The sequence below is a fragment of the Lissotriton vulgaris genome, chromosome 10, assembly GCF_964263255.1.
Source record: "Lissotriton vulgaris chromosome 10, aLisVul1.2, whole genome shotgun sequence".
Classification (NCBI taxonomy): Eukaryota; Metazoa; Chordata; class Amphibia; order Caudata; family Salamandridae; genus Lissotriton; species Lissotriton vulgaris.
The window spans coordinates 59,382,006-59,401,706 of NC_141698.1; the positions used below are offsets into that span (position 1 = coordinate 59,382,006).

The 19,701-nt window shown below is 42.4% G+C and overlaps 1 protein-coding gene across 4 annotated transcripts in view; it reads right to left on the minus strand.

Moving 5' to 3' along the window:
- The window catches only part of RBBP6 (RB binding protein 6, ubiquitin ligase), a 334,867-nt gene that overhangs the window by 23,717 nt on the left and 291,449 nt on the right, over positions 1–19,701 (minus strand). For 2 of the 4 annotated variants that reach the window (XM_086940457.1, XM_086940456.1), the window contains exons 15-16: positions 18,585–18,686; positions 531–2,390 (exon numbers count right to left, since the gene is read on the minus strand). In XM_086940457.1, the coding sequence (XP_086796583.1) occupies positions 531–2,390; positions 18,585–18,686 (1,962 nt within the window). The remainder of the gene's footprint in view (positions 1–530; positions 2,391–18,584; positions 18,687–19,701) is intronic. The other 2 variants (XM_086940459.1, XM_086940458.1) reach the window with 1 other exon arrangement.

The window sequence follows — 19,701 nt, forward strand, 5'->3', positions numbered from 1 at the left end:
CCACCTAGAAATACTGCCCTGTAAATCACACTGATGTTTTGATTTTTTTCTGCAGCATTCCAGCTTGATGACCACTGAAACTGGCCTGATCCTGTCAAATATAACTAATCCTATCCACTGAACATGCTATGTACAATGGGTGTTTCTTGCTTTTTCTACATATGTCAAGATCCGTGGCAATTAATAAAGCTTTAAAAAAACACTAATGGGAAAAAGAGAATCAAGCAGCAGTAGAGGGTTAGACAACAGAAAAAGTCCAACAAAAAGTTCCTTTCTACACTATATAGCGCAAAACAGGGAACTCAGTATGTACTGCGCACAACTGAGACTTTACCTGCATAAAAGTAAGTCTGACTGTTAAGAGCAACAAGTCCCTAACATGTAGGCACGAAGCAACCTAATGACTAGGGGCGAGAGAATGGTGAAAGCACAATACATTGTAGCTGCCACAAAATCATCACAATATTAGACTGCAAGCCGTATTAAATTACTCAAAATTATCTACAAGAGCAATGCTACACAATTCTTACCTGGTGTAATCAACAAGTGTAGAGCCAAACCCATCGGTTGCTGTTACTTTACGCCTCATTTTTCCCTTTACTTTTTCTGGTTTGATCTTGATGGCAATTTCAGGTTTCTCACCAATTTCGTCAGGAGCTGGGAGATTTTCCATACTGACAATTTTTTTTCCTGATTCACGGTTTAGCTTTATTTTTTTGCCAGTTATGTTTACGGAGCTTTTATCATCCTCATTGCTAGTCGAGGGTTTCTCACCACTTGTTTCAAGTTTCACATTTGGTGGAGGTTTAATTGCCTCAATGATATCTTCTGATTTAATGATTTTCATTGAACAATCTATTTCCTGGTCTATTAATTTCTCCTCAGCTTTCCTTTTCCTTTTTTCTGACTTGCTATCCACAGTCTTAATTTTGTCCGGCTTAGTGTCTGCAGACTTGGTTCTGTCTAATTTTGGGTCTGTAGATCGTATTTTTTCCAGTTTGGGATCAACCAACTTGATTTTGTCCAGCTTAAGGTCAGCAGATTTAGCTTTCTCAGTTGATTTTTTTGATTTCTCATCTTTACTTAAAGACTTTTCAGTTTTTATATCTTTTGGCTGTTCTTTCTTAACCTTTTCCTCTTTGGATGGCCTGGTATCCTGATGGTCTTTCGATGTTTTAGGCTGGACTTTGCGAGTTACTGATGTTCCCTTCTCATCTTTGTGCGACAATAACGGTTTGGCATTTTCACTTTTGTGGTATTCCTCTTTTGGCCTTTTTAAAGGTGGTTCAGTACGAGGTGATTTTTCCCGCCCAACTTCTGTGTTCTTTTCCTGAGTTACTTTCAGTGTTTTAAAGGCATTTTCTTTCTTGGGGGTGTTACCTTCCGCTTTACGTTTGGTCTTTTCAGCTTTTGCCTTGATCTTCTCTTTTTTGTCTTTCTCTGCACTGAGCTTAAAAGAAATAGATTCTGCCTCCATGGGCTCATCTCTGACAGGAGTTGCGTCATCTTTACTTTGAGGAAAAAAATGAGATTCAATCTTTCCTTCATCACCAGCGCAATCTCTTGGCTTCCTGTGTACATCTGGCAAATCTGTACCACTCTCTGTGCCTTTTCGCTTCTTTCTATGCTTTTTGTGTCTGCTACCTCTTCCATCTCCAGGTAGGTTCTCCATTTCCTCCTCTCTTAATTTCCGAACCTCTTTGACAGGATGGCTGTCTCTGTTGAGAGTTTTTTCTGGGTAATTCCCTCCAATATTACGACCTCGGTGAGGTGGAGCAGAAGGATAATCATCTCTGCGTCTGCTGTATGGAGAATTGTCTCGTCTGGACAGCGGTGGAGCAAAACGTTTTGGAGAATAGTTTTCCCTATTGCCTGGAGATCTCGGTCTGGTCTGAGGACATGGCACAGCACCCTTATAATCTTTGCAGAACTTATCATACCATTCTCTGTAATTTCTTTCCCATTCTCTATATCTGTCCTTCTCCAATGCATCTCTAAACTCAGTCTGTCGCCCAGTGAAAGCTTTCAAATCATGAGGGTGAAGTTCTCTGTAGCGATTCAAATATTCCCTTTCATCTTCTGGTTGTTGGACAATACGCTTATTAGGAGAGGCAACTCTATTCACTGGTGATCTAGAGCGGGAATGGTATCGTCTGTAGGGAGGTGTTCGTGATCGTGAACGGTGGTATCCATGAGACCTGGATCTAGATCGGTAAGTCCGACTTTTCGCCTGGCCAGTCCTCGGGTATGGAGGTGATCTTGAAAATGAGCGAGAACGGGAACGGCTAAAGGATCGAGAGTAAGAACGTGAGCGCGAAGAACCAGATCTCGATTTGGAGTAGGAATATGAACTTTTAGAGTAGGAGGAGCCACTATATGGCGATTTTGATCTTTAAAATAAAAAAAAAAAAGACAAGAATGGTGTAAGGACAATCACAAAATAGGCAGAGCACACTAAATTATACATGGTTTACAGACATTTTCCCAAAGAAAGCTTTCCCTTTTCTGGATTCTATACTGAAAGACACTGGTGCAATCACTTCTCATTAGGTATTGAACACAACGCACCAAAATTCCAGCTACGCTGCACTACTCTAATACAACCAGTTGAATATTAGAGACAGCAACACATCCTTTGGAGAGAAAAAAAGAGAGTTTAATTTTTTTAACATATAAGTAACCTCTATGTAAGAAGATCAAGTTACTTACCTGAAAAAACGTCTTCTGCCACATATTTTCTATAAAAACACATGCTTAGAATATTCCTCAATATCAGGCAGAGTAACACAGAACAACTTTGGAAAAATATATTCTGCCTTTTAACCTCATTAGAGATCCACTTTGCAACTGCCTTCAAGATAAACATATATTGTCATTGTGAATCCCTAAAGGCTCGGATGCTACTGTATTGACCTCCAATAAATTTTATGGTAGGAAAAAGGTTATTACGTTGTGACTGAAAGGATTGTAGGAGGGGAAATCCAGGTAAGACAAGTTTTAAAATAATAATTAGACTTGGCAGCAGTTCTTACAATTTTCAATAAGTTATTCCACTACATTTAGCAAATTGTTTGAAAAGGAAAATGCTACTTACCGAGTTTGAATCTGTTCTTGGCATACAGAGCTGTTGAGTCCTATGCTATGCACAGATCGCCATCTAGTGTTGGGACTGGATGTTTGCACTTTGTTTTTCTTCGAAGAAGTCTTTCCAGTCACGAGGTAGGTGACTCCTCCTTTCGGTAATAGTACGCATGGGCATCGACTCCATTGTTAAGATAGTTTTCCCGCAGAGGGTGATAATGGAGTTAGAGTAGTAAAAGGATATGTCCACGAATGCATGTATCTAAGTAAGATGTTACTGGTACAGGTACCCAGGGAGGCGGGTGGGTGCAATTGACTCTACAGCAGTTATCTCCGAAAGCGATGGCTAATCTGTACCCTTAGCAGTGGTTTGAATTAGTGTGTGTAAAACTGCCTGGCCCACTCTAGCTTGTTGTCTTGCTAACACATCTACACAATAGTGTTTTGTGAATGTGTGAGGTGTAGACCATGTTGCAGTTTTGCATATGTCATCTATGGGTATATTTCCTACCAATGTCATAAAAGTCCCTACTTTTTTTGCGTGTAGAATGTGCTCTAGGGGGAACTGTCAACGTTAGCTTAGCTTTTGCATAGCATATTTGAATCCCCTTGCAAAACCTCATTTTGATATTGGATTGCCTTTATGTGGTGGAGCAAAAGCAACAAAAAGTTGCTTAGTCTTTCTAAAAGATTTTGTTCTTTCAATGTAATATAGTAACACACTTTTTACATCTAAGGTGTGAAGAGCACGTTCTGCAACAGAATCTGCTTGAGGGAAGAACACGGGCAACTCAACAGATTGATTGATATGAAAGGCAGAAATTACTTTAGGTAGGAATTTGGGGTTAGTCCTAAGAACCACTTTGCTTTGATGTATTAGTAAAAATGGGTTTTCTACTGTTAGTGCCTGAAGCTCACCCACTATGATAAAAGCTACTTCCAAAGTGAGAAATTGCAGTTCACATATATGCAATGGCTCAAAAGGCGGACCCATGAGTCTTCTAAGATCGATGTTGAGATTCCACACTGGAGAAGGTGGAAGTCTAGGAGGAGTGACTCTTGAGTCCTTCCATGAAAACCTTAATAGCAGGCACTCTAAAAAGAGACAAATTATATCTATTTTGCAGATATGCAGCTATCGCAGCAAGATGTAAGCCTATGGATGTAAACGCTAAATTGGAAAGCTGTAGATGTAATAGATAACAAATGATGCTTTGGATTGAAGCGTTGAGTGGACTGATTTGATTGTTATTACAGTAAATCATAAATCGCTTCCATTTTGCTGCACAGCATGCCCTTGTGGTAGGCCGTCTAGCCTCTTTGATGAAATTGATGCAACCTGGGGGAAGATTGAGGTAGCCAAACTAAAATTTCAGGTGCCAGATCACAAGGCTGAGATGATTGGGATCTGGATTCCATATCCCTCCATTGTTCTAAATGAGGAAATCGGGAGTCGGATAGAGTTTTTGGTGGGGAACTACTGACAACTCCAAGAGGTTTGTGAACCAGGGTTGACGGGCCCATGTGGCAGCAACTAAGATTAGTGTCAGGGAGTGCTGTTTGAGCTTCCGAACCACTAATGGAACGAGTGGGAGAGGCGGGAAAGCGTAAGCAAATATCCCTGACCAGTTCATCCATAGTGCATTGCCTTTGGACAATAGGTGTGGATCCCTGGCTTCGAAGTTTGGGCATTTTGCGTTTAAGTGGGTGGCAAACAGATCTATGTATGGGAAGCCCCACATTTGAAAGAACGAGAGGAGAACCTGAGGGTGGAGTTCCCATTTGTGAATCTGTTGTCGTTGATGACTGAGCAGATCTGCACTGTGGTTGTTTACTCCTGGAAGGTGTTCTGCAAGGAGATACATTTTGTGAGGTATGGCCCATCTCTAGATGCTCTGAGCTAACTGTGAGAGCTGGGGAGAGTTTGTCCCCCCCCTGTTTTTGTATATAGTACATTGCTGTCATGTTGTCTGTGTGAATTAGGACAGCTTTGCCTACTAGATGAAGTTGAAAAGCTTTCAACACTAGAAAAATTGATAGCCGTTCTAGATGGTTTATGTGGAGTTGCTTTTGTTGAAGAGTCCACATGCCCTGAATAGTATGTTTTTGCAGATGAGCTCCAACGAGAGAGCGAAGCGTCTGCTGTTAGCACTATTTGTGGAACCGGGTCGACGAATGGCCGCCCCTTGGAAAGGTTTTTTTGTATTCCACCAATGCAGAGAGCGACGAGTGCAGTCGTCTACCAACACTAAATGTGATAACTGACCTTGAGCCTGCTTCCACTGACCTGCTAGGCATTCCTGGAGGGGACGCATTTGGAGTCTTGCGTAAGGAACGATTAGAATGCAAGATGCCATCATTCCTATCAATTGCATGAACACTCGAGCTGGTAACGAGTGTTGTGACTGAAACAGCGAGATTAGAGTTTGCATGTTGCGGATTCTGACTGGATTGGGACATGCTAGAGCTTTTTGAGTGTCTATTGTGGCTTCTAGATACAATTTTGTATTGGATGGTTGGAGATGAGACTTGGTGAGATTCACAGAAAACCCATGGTGGTGAAGCAGTTGGACTGTTCTTTGAGTGTGTAGTAGGCATCTTTGCTGCGAGCTGGCTTTTATGAGCCAGTCGTCTAGGTAAGGGAAGACGTATTCACGTCTTCCCTTACCTAGACGACTCGCTGTCTTCTTAGATGAGCCGCAACCACTGCCAGACATTTGGTGAAAACCCTGGGTGTGGTAGTTACTCAAAATGGGAGGATCTTGAATTGATAAGGTTGTCTACCAGAAACCTGAGGTATTTCCGGTGAATGGGATGAATGAAAATAGAAGTCCTTCAAGTTCAGAGTGGACAGAAAGTCGCCTTGCTGAAGGAGTGGGAGCACTTGTTGGAGTGTGATTGTGTGACAGTGGTCCGACTTAATGTACAGATTTAGTTTTCTGAGGTCTAGTATGGGCCTCAGTGAGCAGTCTTTGGGGAATTAAAAAGTACAAGGAGTATACCCCGGTCCCCCGATATTGTAATGGGACTGGTTCTATAGGGTGTTTTTTCCAAGCGAGAGAGAACCTCTTGAAGGGTAAGATTTTCTGGTGACATTGCATGTGATCTTGGAAGAATTTCTGGGGGAGTATGTGTAAGCTCTAGGCAGTAATCATATTGGATAATTTGTAGTACCTACTTGTCTGAGGTGATTGAATTCCAGACAGGTAGGAATTGCGAAAGACAACCCCCGACAGAAGTGGAATGCTCGGGGGTAATGGAAGGAAGTCACTGTTTGTTTGCGGGCGAAGTGCGTGTGGAGTTGCCTCTGCCTCTTCCTCTATCGTTTTTTTCTCTGAAACCACGTCTAAAATAACCTCTTGAAGAGGGGGATTGGTTGTTTCCCTTGTAAGAGGAGGAGGGGTTTTCGGTGGATACATTTTTGAAACCACCACTATAAAAGGAGCAGAGAAAGGAACCCCTAGTGGCAGGCAATTGCATAGGCCCCATGGACTTTGTGACCTCTGTGTCTTTTTCATCTTCTCCACTGACGTATCAACTGTTGGGCCAAAGAGATGTTCTTTATCGAATGGTTGGTTGAGATTGGAGGTGTGCACCTCAGGCTTGAATCCGGAGACTCTTAACCAAGCATGTCTGTGTAGGGGTACACTGGTGTTTACTGTATGAACTGCTGTATCTACTGCGTCTAGGGCACACCTGATTTAAGTATTAGTGATAAGTTTACCTTCTTGGATAAGGTAAATAGCCTTAGTTTTGTGTTCGTCAGGTAAAAATTGCATGAGTTTCTCTAACTCATCGTAATGAGCCCTATCATAGTGAGCCAATATAGATTGACAGTTGGCAATGCGCCAGTGATTAGCTGCTTGTGAAGCCACTCTTTTCCCCGAGGCATCAATAAGCTTAGACTCCGTATCAGGAGGAGAGCCTCACCTGCGGTTTGTGAGTTAGCTCTCTTACAGGCGTTGGATACCACCAGAGAGTCTAAAGGCAAGTGATCTCTGATGTAAACAGGGTCAGTGGGTGCAGGTTTATATTTATTTCTCCACTCTAGGTGTAATTATTCTTGCCCTCACAGGATCTTTAAATATCTTGCCAGTGTGTTTCAACATACCTTTTAGCATAGGTAAGGTATGAGTGGCTCTCTGAGAGGAACTAAGTGTCTCAAAGAGGAAATCCTCTTCTAAAGGCTCTTTATCTCCCTGTGATATTGAGCAGCCCTGTTAAGAGTTCAATTTACCCAATGTTATTGTCCGGCGGGGAGGGTCTAGATGGATACAAATCAGAGTCATTACCTGGTCTTGGTTCATTATGATAATCCTCCCAAGGGTCAATGTCCTCTGGCCTATCCTGATCTTCATCCTCATCCCGGTCGTCCTGTGGGTCAGGTGTATGTGTTGGTGAATTTGATGATGCAATAAGTAAATTGGGATCAGTGAGGGAAAGAGGAGGAGGAATGGAAGGTTGAGAAGGGTTAGTGCCCACACTTTTGCTTTTGAGAGGAATGTGGTAGTCCTCCGGCTGGTCCACTGCCTGGTCTATCTTCAGGTTTTTTGGAAGAGTGGTATGGATACACAGGGCCTGTGCCCCTTCCCTAAAAAACGTACAAAGCCTAAACCCAATTGCCATCTTTGGCCACATGTCAGCACCTAGTTAATGGTACACTAAGTACCCAGGGCATTGTGACCAGAGAAGACCCCTAAGGTCTGTAGCACTTACTGTGCCACCCTTAGGGGCCCTGCACCCTGACACACACACACTGCCTTTGCAGGCTGAGTGTCCTGGTGCAGAACTAAACAAAGTCGACATGGCACACATCCCTGTGTACCATGCCCACAAACCCACTGCAATGGCATACATCAGCCACCCCTCTAGCTGGGTGCCCTATGCCAGTGGTGTGGGCACAGGTGCATGAGCCCTGTGCCCCTACAGTACCCAGGGCAATTCCTGGGCACTGTTAGTGCACCGGAACCGCAAACCCTGTACACACTGCACCGGCCAAGCCTGGCCTGTCCCGGAGTGAATCAAGACCTTGAGGACGTACCCCCGGCGATTCTGACCTGGAATCCAGTGCCCAAGGATCCTCCTCGATGACTCAGACGACGCCTGCAGCCTCAGGACAAAGGACACCTCCGACCGCGACCAGCAGGGGGTAAGATTTCCCAACCTCAAAAGACAACCCTGCACCCAGCGCCCCACGGCCCCCTGTCCCCCACTCCTGGGTGTCTACCTATCCTCCAAGATCCCAACTTACCCCTGGAAGTATTGGTTGGTCCAGAAGATCCACCGTCCCCGAGCCTGCAGCCTTGGTTCCCTTTTCAAGATCCTCATTGAATAACATTGAGCGCCCGACGGCTCAAAAGCACTCTGCACCCAGCTGCCTGAGTGTCCCTGGGAGTGCAAATTTTGTCCTATCCTACTTCCCCATTTGCCCTGAGCAAGTGACCAGGAGCCCAGCTCCCACAGCCGCGTGCCCTGCTAGCCCAGCAGCCACCAACCGAAGGCCCCCTGCCTCTCATGGATAACATTGGCCCTAACTACCTCTGCACCCAGCCGCCCCTGTGCTGCTGAGGTTCTACCAACTGTACCTACCTGACCCTAGGGTAGCCCGAGTCTATGCCCGGAACCTTACCTTCACCAGTCGAGTACTCACCTGAAAACCGATGACTCAATTTCCTACCACAGGATAACATTGACTGGTTTGACTCGAAATTTCTTCTAAGTATGAAGTTTTGAAACTTTAGATTATTCATCTAAAATCAGCCGAATAATGAATTTCGAAGTACTCACCTGTGATCAGGACAGAAGCCAGTGCTGTATCTTTTAGCCCAGTACTGAACCGCAAAAGTAATCACAACCGTGGTTACTAGTAATCTAAATTTCGTCCATTGGAAACCATTGACTGTTTTTCTTTGAAATTTCTTCTAAGTGTCTACTTTTGAAAAATTACAAATATACCTTAAAAATCTTACCAACTACTAAAACGTAATTACTTACCTGTCTTAGGTAGAGACGTGGAGAAGTGTGGCTCACCGGTTAGAGGAGGCAGACCCGGACGCAGAGGTCAGACCCGGGACCAGGGTTCAATTCCCGACGCGGCAGGGTCTTGAGTTCAAAATGTCCACGGACTCGATAATTCTCGCCTCGGTGCCTACTCAAACCATTGGTTCACACTCTGCAACTCTGGGCAATAGCTTGCTTAATCTCCACTACGGCCCCACCGCGATGGGATGCCTGGCTTTCACCTTGGAGATGCCCAGTAGGGGTTATCTCGCAGGGAAAATGCCAGGACGGGTTCCTAAAGTAAGTGCCTTGAGACCTTACGGTGAAAGGCCCTATATAAGAACGTATGATTTATGATTTATTTACCTGTGCTTTGAATTTCCTTCCATTGGATAACATTACTGGTTTTTCACTGAAAAGTTTTTAAGTATCAGCTTTTAAAATGCCTTTATATTCTTAAAAAATCCTTGCAATAACAAACGTTCTTACTAAACTGTTTTCAGCTTAGACCCCAGGACTGAATCGAGGATCCAGTCCTGAAGTTACAAAAGTAATCTATAAAGTAATCAGCTGCATTTAGGTAGAAAAACCCACTGAGCTCAATGTTAAGTTGTGTTACCTACTGCAACCATTGTACCTATTGTGTTTACAAAGTTTATTGCCTCTTTGCAAACTAATTACATGAGGGTACACATATCGAGAAAAGTATATTTTGATACCTGTTGGTTCTAAAAATAAACAAGTATATCTTTGGATATAAAAACAATTGGCCTAGAGTTCAGTTCTTGAGTTTGTGAAACCTTTTGCTGACTGAGTGTGTACAACAAATGCTTTACACTGTCCTCTAGTCCTGCCTTACTGCTCGACCAAGCTACCGCTTTAGAGAGTAAGGTCAGACCTGACTTTAACCTCTGTTATTCCTCTGGGGATTGTGGATTCCAAACACACTGTACCTTACTTTGGTCCAGTACAGATAGAGCCACTTTCTCACAGTTAATCACAAGTTTTTTCTGCTTCGGATCCAAAGGCAAGGCATTGGGTTGCGGCTCTTTAGACAGAGTATCTTCATCTTTAGTAGTTTATTTCAGAGGTTTCGGTTCCCCAAGCCTTTTTGTGTCGAAGGTAGTCTCTTCGGCAACGGTGTAATTGTGACTGTTACATGTTTAGATTTGTATTTCGGTGCCGAAGGTGGTATTTCGGCACCAGAGTGGTGCCGGCTCGAGCCGGAAGGCTTCTCTAGGTTTCGGAGCCGGGCTGGAGGGCGGGACATCGCAAAGCTTTTGCCGGTGTCAACCTTGGCCCGAAGGCAGAGGAGGGACCGACACAGAGAAATGTTCTTCCTCTTCAGCTCCTTGAGCTTGCAGTTCTGTGTCGGAATCTTTCACGAAGATGTCCGGTGTGGAGGCGCTCTGGTGTTGCATCTCATGGCGTCGAGCCCGACAGTCATGAAGTGTCTTTTTCGATTGAAACGATTGATACTCGTTCTCGTTGTGTTCCGGGGACCTCAGAAGTTGCACACTTTGTGCAAGTCGGTGCGTGGAAATTTACCACAACACCCAGGTCAGAACTTGAAGGGAGTCCATTCCATCGACTGCTAGTGCGGTCAGCGCTGGTAGGCCGAACAGTCGGCCACGAGTTTTTCGATCACATTTTTTCATTCGAGGTGAGACAATACACAATGAATGGAGAACCGTGTTCAATAACAATACCGTTGAGAGCAGTTGATTGCGCGTCGAAGGGAACCGAGAAACCATGCCAGAGCGCAGCAATACACATACGATGGCGGAAAGAAAAACAATCTAATAATGGAATTGATGCTCATGCACACTATTACCGAAAGGAGGAGTCACCAGCCTCATGACTGGAAAGACTTCTTCGATGGAAAACAAAGTGCAAACATCCGGATCCACCACTAGATGGCGATCTATGCATAGCATATGATCTACAGCTCATATGCCTCTAACAGAGGTCTTCCGGCCAAAGTCATTTAAAGAGAACAGTTCAACTCTGCACATATTTAGGCATTGAATTGCCACAATGCAAAATTATACTATCAATCTTTTTATTTTTTAAGCTAACTTCTGTTTGTCCAACTTTAACAGCTTAAAGTTAACACTGGAAGACTGTAGGTATGAGTAAGTCATTTCTATTTTAACATTGGATCTGTTATAGAATCACAAACTTGATTTAAAAAAGCAAGCAGCATCACAACAATTGTATCTGAGCATCACAACAATTGTATAAATGTATTACAACGCATTGACATAGTTGGAAAACAGCTGTCCATCCTACTGGTAACTTTCTCCAGTCTCTGCTTTCAAACAGTAGTACTTTGTGAAGGTGTGACAGCTCTTTCAGTTTGCTGGTCTGTAGCCACCACAAGTACTCCCATATAGAAGATTGCTGTTTTAGCCATGCTTCTTGTTGAATGTGCCAAGTGTGCCCCAGTAGTAAGTGTGTCCCAGTAGAACAGTTTGCCTTTCCTGTTCTTGAGGATGTCCAAAGTCAACAAAAAGCTGAGGAGTCTGAAATGTTCAGTTGAGGTGAAAGTCAGGCAGGTAGTTTGGGGATTCATTTGGGATTGGTCTGCCAGACCACTCTGTTGTTGTAGCACAGGAGGAAAAGTTATTTGCCACAAAAGCCACCCAAAAACCAGAGTCAGTTTCAGTGTTGTTAAGGCAAAGAGCCATACCATCAAAGAGCATATATAGTAACTTATTCTGAATTTCCTGCCGGAAAAAGGTGCTTCTGAGGCATCCACAACAACCTAGGACAGCAGTCCCAGTCACTGACCACTGATGATGCTCTTTCCCTCTGGAAAAATGGCTTTGGGCGCCTTTGGCTTGGTGACGTCCGTCTTTTGACATACTATGGAGACTTGGCAATCCTCTGTCTTCTGAAATTCTTTGCAGGACATTTCCATATAAGTAAATGGAAATCAAAGAACACTAGTTTTGAAAAGTGATTTCAGCAGAAAATGTATAAAGACTGGTGTAAAGAATGTGCTAAGCCTCCTCTGACTTCTTGCTTTAAGTGTCAAGCCTATGCTCCTATAAAGACGCAAGGAAACCTCTGCAATAGAAATATCACAACCAATATTTAATATGAGCTGTAGACTTGACATTTTAATATATATAATAAATTACATTAAATAAATCCTTGTGTTTAAGTATGCTATTGAAGTATAGCTGTCCATTGGAAAGTTTATCTCATGTGCGGGAAGTTATAACCTTGCACCTGTAAGAAGCAAACGGGAAACCATTAAACTAATTGCTTAATCTTTTTTCTCTAGAGAGAATCTTATGTCTCTCGAGTTCAGTCCCATCTCTCAGGGTTTACAGGGGTGGCCCGATATCTCTGGGCTGCCTACATCTTTACAGAATTTGCCTTTAATTGCCCAGACTGAAAGGTGGGTACACCTTATACTTATTATCCAAACTGGATATCAGCATACTCACAGTTGCAAGTGTTGCGCGATTTTAAGTAGTTTTCATAAGATGTATGTATGTATGTATGTATGTATGTATGTATAGGCATTTATATAGCGATCACTGATGGATAGGGACTTTACTATCTTTCCTGCCAGGTCATGAATTTGTAAAGGAAACAGCTTCTTTACCGGAAACCAATGATTAGAAAGACTTTTTAATAAAGAGTGAAACCTGGTGTTGTCATCGTGGAGCGAGTTGGTCAGAAGTGGAGTCAGCGTCCTGTTTGCTGTAGCAAGTCATTACAATTTCCTCCATTGCCTTTTGTTGCATTTTCTGCCTTATCTGTGGTGTCTGCTTCCATTTGGCGGTGAGGAGTAATTGGAGGAAGCAGGAGAAGCTGGTGAGGTGAAAGCATTGACCTTAAGTATTGGTGGATACTGCTAACAATGGTCATCATAAAAGATCATACTCTTGATAAAAGTTGAGGTACCATCTTGCCAGCAGTTATTTTCATGTTATGACAAGTGTCACCGCTGGTCATCGTGATCAATATTATGATGATCTTGACCTATACACTCCTCTTCATCCTCATACTGAGAGTTCACTTTAAAACGGGCCAGAGAGCAAATGGTTTGAAATGGTCCCTCGTTCTGTCTCCTCCTGAATTTTTGTGTCAAAAATGTTGGCCGAGGTTGTGGAGTGGCCTTACCAGGCGGTGTATCCTTCGAAGGAGTATATACGAAGGGTCCGTCTCAGAGATTGGTGTAATGTGACCTCTCACTGACTATTGCTGCCGCAGGACAACAATTTAACAACACAGCCGGTGCTGATGACTGTGCCCTCAAGGTGATGGGAGACCTGTGGATGAAGCCGATTCTGACTAGAGATGAATTGCTGATGAGGTGGAGGCAGGTGCTGACAGGAATGCATTGACAAAGTTCTTCACCAAAGTGGAAGGTGCGTACAGTTGATCATCTGCCACCCATGGGACAGACCGGTCTTGTTGGAGAGCTCCTGTGCCACGGCAGCAGTTGATGGTAGGGTTGGTGGCTATGTTCTTGGTGCTATTTACTAAGACTAAAGACAGGCTTCTGTGCCTTTTTTGCCAGTTTTCCATGGGCTCTTAAAATGGGACTCCAATGAAACAAAGGACAGTTACTTAGAGGAGACGGCTCTTAAACTGAAACTTCAGTTTGAATGATACACTTTGCACCTTTTTATGGTCTGGCTTATTAACGCAGCTGTCATCAGACAATTATGTGAACATCACAAGAGGGGCTTTGGTTAGAAGCCAAGGGTACATGAAGGTTTGATAGAGCAATCGTTGTGCACTTCCACAAAAAAGTCCGCCATTTACACAGCTGTGATTATTTTGCCTATTCATTCAGTTGTCGGAGCTTGAACTTTCAGGAGCACATACAGATACATTGTAATGCTATTAAAGTGTCTTAGATAACTAGACAATTTATGATGTTTTTCTCTGGCAGCAGCACAGATGGAAGGAAGTCAGCCCATAACCTACATGGATGGTTTAATAGATGCTTGAGAGTGGAACTGTCACCTGACCTTTTAAGCTACACCAATATTATTCAACACACCACTCTACCAAAATTACTCCCACAGTATAATTGGAAACTTTAATGACCATACTGGTCATATATCTACATTTGGAGTAGGGTGTACCTTCACACATACCCATTCTTTGAAGGAGTTAGCCAGGTGGTTTGCAAGTCTAAATCCTTTGTCATCCTGTTCCTTTATACAAAACTCTGATAGCAGAGGGTGCCAGTGGGGTTGGAAAAAAACTGCGAAAAAATGTAATGTATTTTAACAAATGAGCTCAGTCCTGATGGTTTTCATTACAAAGGACATACAGTAGGAAGCGGTATGGTAATTTCTTAGAGTAGAGTCCAATGTACTCTCAACTCATTGGCTTATGTTTGAGTGTTTTCCAATGAGTGATCAGGCACCTAAATGGACATGTCATTTACCTTTGGAAACTCTCTGAATCAGTCTCGAAACAGACCGGAGTTCGGCTAGATCGCAGCCAATGTCTTGCTAAGAGATATGAAGGTACAATCATAGGTCTGAAGGACTTTGCACCTTTGTCGCAAAGTCAGTACTATGGATGGCTTCCGAACATTTTTAGGTCATATTCATATTCTGATGCAATTCAAGGCTTTCAGATTCCTCTGCATGATGATGATGAGGAGGAGAACTCCTAGGAAGCAAGGCTTTTAGTCTCGCTATTCAACATTGGAGAGTCCTACGGTTGGAAAGTTATTCTTTTTCACTTTACCTTCCGAAGGCTGAACCGTAAACACTCCGGTTATGATCCTAATGTTTCAAGCTCATTCGTTTGTTCTGGCATACTCCCATCAGAGCCTATGCATCCGTCCTACACTTAGTCGTCCTCTTTAAGAAGACCTGATGTCCCAACTATATGTTTGAAGATTGAGTGGAATCGGTTAGATGGTTTTGACCTTCCCAAGGAAGTGACAAATGTCATCTTGGCAGCTTGTCATCCATCCACAAAGTCAATCTATTGTCGATGCGGAGTAAAGTTTGTTGCCTGCTGCTAGGCCCATCTGGGTGATTCACTGCAGGCAAAGCTTGTGGATGTACTTCCATTTCTTCGGTCTTTGGCCCTGTAAGGTCCATGCTATTCTGAAGCCTTTCAGGCAATGTAATGTTAAGCACTGCCACAAAGTCACCAGAGGACTTCTAGCTCTTTGACAAAGAATGGTTCAGGCATGTGAATCTGAAAGATCCAATACTGGAGAGCAAATATCATGTGCCTCTTTTACACTTGCGAAAATAGTAGGAAGGGAGAAAGGTCATAGCAGCCAAGTGTTAACTTTCAGCTTTTCAAGTTGGAAACAATTCACACAAGATACACTAGGAATAATGGAAAGAAGTGTTGGATTAACCCTTTCGATGCTGATGACGAGCTCAGCTCGTCATCACCCACGGGTGTCGTGTGCTGATGACGAGCTGAGCTCGTCATGGTGCCACTAAAATGGCAATTCCCAGCACAGGAGGGGGAAAACGCCTAGCAGCCAAGGTGTTAAATGCAATTTTATTGAGTGTATTTGTGCCAAAATAAGGGAATATTTCGCTTTCATCTAGAGATTAGCGATTCCCTTTCCTAGAGGTCTTCATTGTCACTGACTGAAAAAACATGTTTAACCTGTGTGCTGCTTCGAATGTAGTGCTCGCAACGGCCGTTGGCTGCAGCAAAGGGGTTAAATTGCTGAATGAAAACTCAAGCGGCAGCAGTAAAATAATATCCAGCAGCAATGACAACAATGTATGAAATAATAATCAGGTTAGTATCTTACAAATTTCAAATGTGTGAAAGTTTCCAGAAATGCTTTTTCAGGGTAGGTGAATGTGAATTTAATTTTTTGCTTTTACTGAAGTTGTGAAATGTTATAAGAACAACCCAGAACAGGAACAATGCCTAGGAATTGTTCTCTTATTTCAGGGCGCCTGTCCAGTGTTGATTCATGGGTGCCAAAGGTGGAAGTATGAAACAATTGTCGCCATCACCAACCATCATTTTGCCTCTGTTTGAGACAAACATGAGGATAGTACAATCACTATGAAACAAAAGTACTTAAGCTAAGGTAGGCCATCAGACAGAAAATACTGTTTCACTGCTATGACACGAAGCATAAAGAGCATGCAGAGATCCATGTCCAAGGCTTGAGAGGTGAGGCAGAGAACATAATCTGAATGAACTAGTTATCAATGCTGTGACCTTAATGCTCTGCTAAGCACAGAGCAGAGTGCTGTTCCTATGCATCTCCAGGACACAAACAGACCCAAACAGTTGAAGGTGCAGAAAACTACTCAACTCCTTTATTGGCTTTGTGCATTTTGATGACGTTTAGCCTGTATGCTATAGTAGTCTGCTTGAAAATGTAGTCCTTGAGACTATGTACATGCAACTTCTAAAACATAAGCCTATCGAAACATCTCAAGTCCAATCGTATTGGCTAATAGCTACATATGAACTGAGCTCATCCTCTACGTCCCCTGTTGCTAAACAATTTGAAACAACTCACTTTATTTCAAACCTTACCAAAGCATTTAAAATTACTAGTGCAAAGAGGAGAAACTGCATTAAAAAAGTTGATCTTGCAACCATCTGTTAGAGCTTCACCACGGATACAAATTCTTGCATTGCTAGCACGGATGGATGGATGGATGGATGGATGGGTGGGTGGGTGGCGATAGTCTGCAATAAATGTCTTCTTCTCTGACATGGTACGGTGCAGCGCCCATAAGCTTTTCCATCCGCCCAGTGATTCACTCATCACAGTAGACTGCAAAAGAATTTGTTTCGGGGAAAGACCCTACCTGAAATATTCCTTTTGACACAACCAAGGGAGGGATTTGTGAACAGACTATGCCAAATCAGCTTACTCTGACAATCTGGTGACTACTACTAGAAAGTTTTGTCGGTCTCTGCATTCCTGGAGAGGTCTCACCTGCAGACATGCCTGGCTATAAAAATGCAGTACACGTTCCCTTCCACTCTACTCCAGCCAAATAAGGACCGGGCTTAACTGGAAAGCACTTCCATTATACAGGATATTGATTCTAATACAAAAGTAAGACTTTTATTCCCTTGGCTTACCAGAGCTACCAACAATTTTAGTTGCTGCACTGGGACAGATATTGACTTATCAGGACCCAGAGATGCTCTATAACGTCAGAGAAAGCCATGTGATATTGCAGAAAATGTTGGTTATTTTTTCTGTCAATGTGTAAGTGGGAAAACATGTATCTTGATGTTGTATGGCAGTTTTTTGTCCGTTGAGGGTAGCTAGGGAAGGCCAACATTCTGAACTTCTCATTTTAATAATGTTTACTGTTTTCAAATCCAGTAAGAATTATAGAATTATTTGTGTCTTTTTGGCAACCATAAAGTAGCAAGAACAATCATTTTTTTGATACGTGCCCCCTCCCCCTGAACTTGAAATAGTCTGGTTAAATGAAGAGACCTTAAAGAACTTTACAACTGAATGTTACGAAGATGACTGTTTTGCATAGGAGCATGTATCCACTCCGTACTCTACTGAGCACCAAACTGTCTTTCTAGTTTGTTTCATGAGGAAGATGATGGTCAATATTCCACGCCTCACACTCTGATAATCGAAGACTTTAAATTTGAAAGGTTTCTAGACATTGCGGATGATGAACCTGCACACTTTATTGCTTCAGATTTCTCCGATTATTGAAGACATGTTTCTGTATATAAAGTGGTTTTTCATGTTTTTGAATTGTTAATGGAAAAATGGGCAAAAATGTCCCATGAATATAGGTTTCACAAACCTCCTCTAATTTTGTTCCAGGCCAGCTGATTTGGAAGTATCAAACTTTGCTGAGTCAAAGTGAAGAGTTAAGACCTGTGACACCAAAAGACTATAAACATGTCAGTGGAGCCTGGTGGCTTTTAAATCATTTTTTTTAGTATTAGACCCAACCAAACGGCATATCGCTAATTTTGAAATAATAAAACTGCTTTGTAAAAGTGTATCGTGATCTCAACTCTGAAAATTAGGAACATCTGGGCATATCAATTTACAGTAGGCTTATAAAGGCTTAATTTTAAACCCTGTTACAAAAGTGTAACCGGAGACAAAAACGAATACTGCATTTTTGCAACTCCAGTATCGTGCAGCAAGGCACCTTAACTCTTACACACAGCATAGCTTTACTTGAGCATACTGATCTGCTCAAGCACGTTAATACCGATACCAAGCAAGCTAATTTGTTACTTTGAGTACTATTTACTTCGACATGAATACAAAAATAGGCTGAGGATTTTCACAAGGCTGGGTATGCAAAAAAAATACAAAAAAACTGGAAGGTGTTGCTATGTATGCTGTGCTGCAATATCTACACACCTTAATGGCAACAAGTTCAATTCTCAATACCACTTCTTAAACCTCATCACCCACTTCACACAAATGGAACGGGGGATATATTCAGATACAACATTCTGACCTGCCCAGCACTTACTACCTGACAGACAATTAAAACAGAAAAAAACAAGTTTACCTGGAGTAGGTCCGTCTGCGTTCTTTCTGAATTTTCTGGTACTCCATAAGCTCCTTGGCAAAGTCATTTGTGAATTCATCAAGCTTGGATTTTTTCTTCACTCTGTAATAAACACGGGTACACTACTTCAGTTCATGAAATTTCCTGCTTCTCTTGGTTCTCACAGTACTTTCTGGAAAATCCCTCTTATGGAAGCTCATAATTGCCAACTCTTATAAAGAACAAATAGGGAAAGGACCCTACTTCAACAAATGCTTACGCAGTATACATGCTTGCAGTCTCACTATCACAGGTTACAACTAAATCATGAATTATACACCTGCGGGACATAATGTACATTTGCGCAAAAGCAGTAATCCTGCTAGCACCATACCAGACCCTGTACTGTAAAATTATAATTCAGTTCCCACTGCCAAAGCATTCAAAAGTGTATTCTTCTATTCTACCACCAATATCTAATCTTTGATGCTCAATTCTATTTGAGTACAGATTTCTTTATGTTTAATTCTTTGCTCATTATGTTCTCAGCATTACAATATGCTCCATTCCTATTTCAGTGATATATTAAGTATTTTGATCAAAGGTCTTAATACATATGCCATGTAGAATAAATACTGGCAAGCAAGGGAAGAAGTGTAGAGTTTTCAAATCAAACGGTTTAACCATCAGATCGCTGAATGGGAGCAGGCCAAATTGCCTGTGAGAAAATCTGTAAAACAAACTCTTCTGTCAAACATTTCACAATACTACCACAGTAAAGTACAAACAGGCTGGAGAAATGTATTAGTATGGATAAGTGCAAAATGAACGATGGGGAAAGAGATTACATAACCGGAGCTGAACCTAAGCAAGAGCAGACATAAAACACATACAATCATTTGCCCTTTTAATTTAAGGAAACTGGCTGCTCCACAGTAGCAGTCCGCATCAGAGTCAGATTATTATGATGGCAAGATAGAAGGGTTGTATATCAAAATTGCCTGATTTACTCTCCTGCATCTATCGGGAAGCAGAAGAGTGGTATATGAAATAAGATGCTCATGAAGGAGAGAAAACCAAACATGGGAAGTTCGTTGGAAATAAATAGAAAGGCAATCAGAGGGAAGATGTAAGGCAG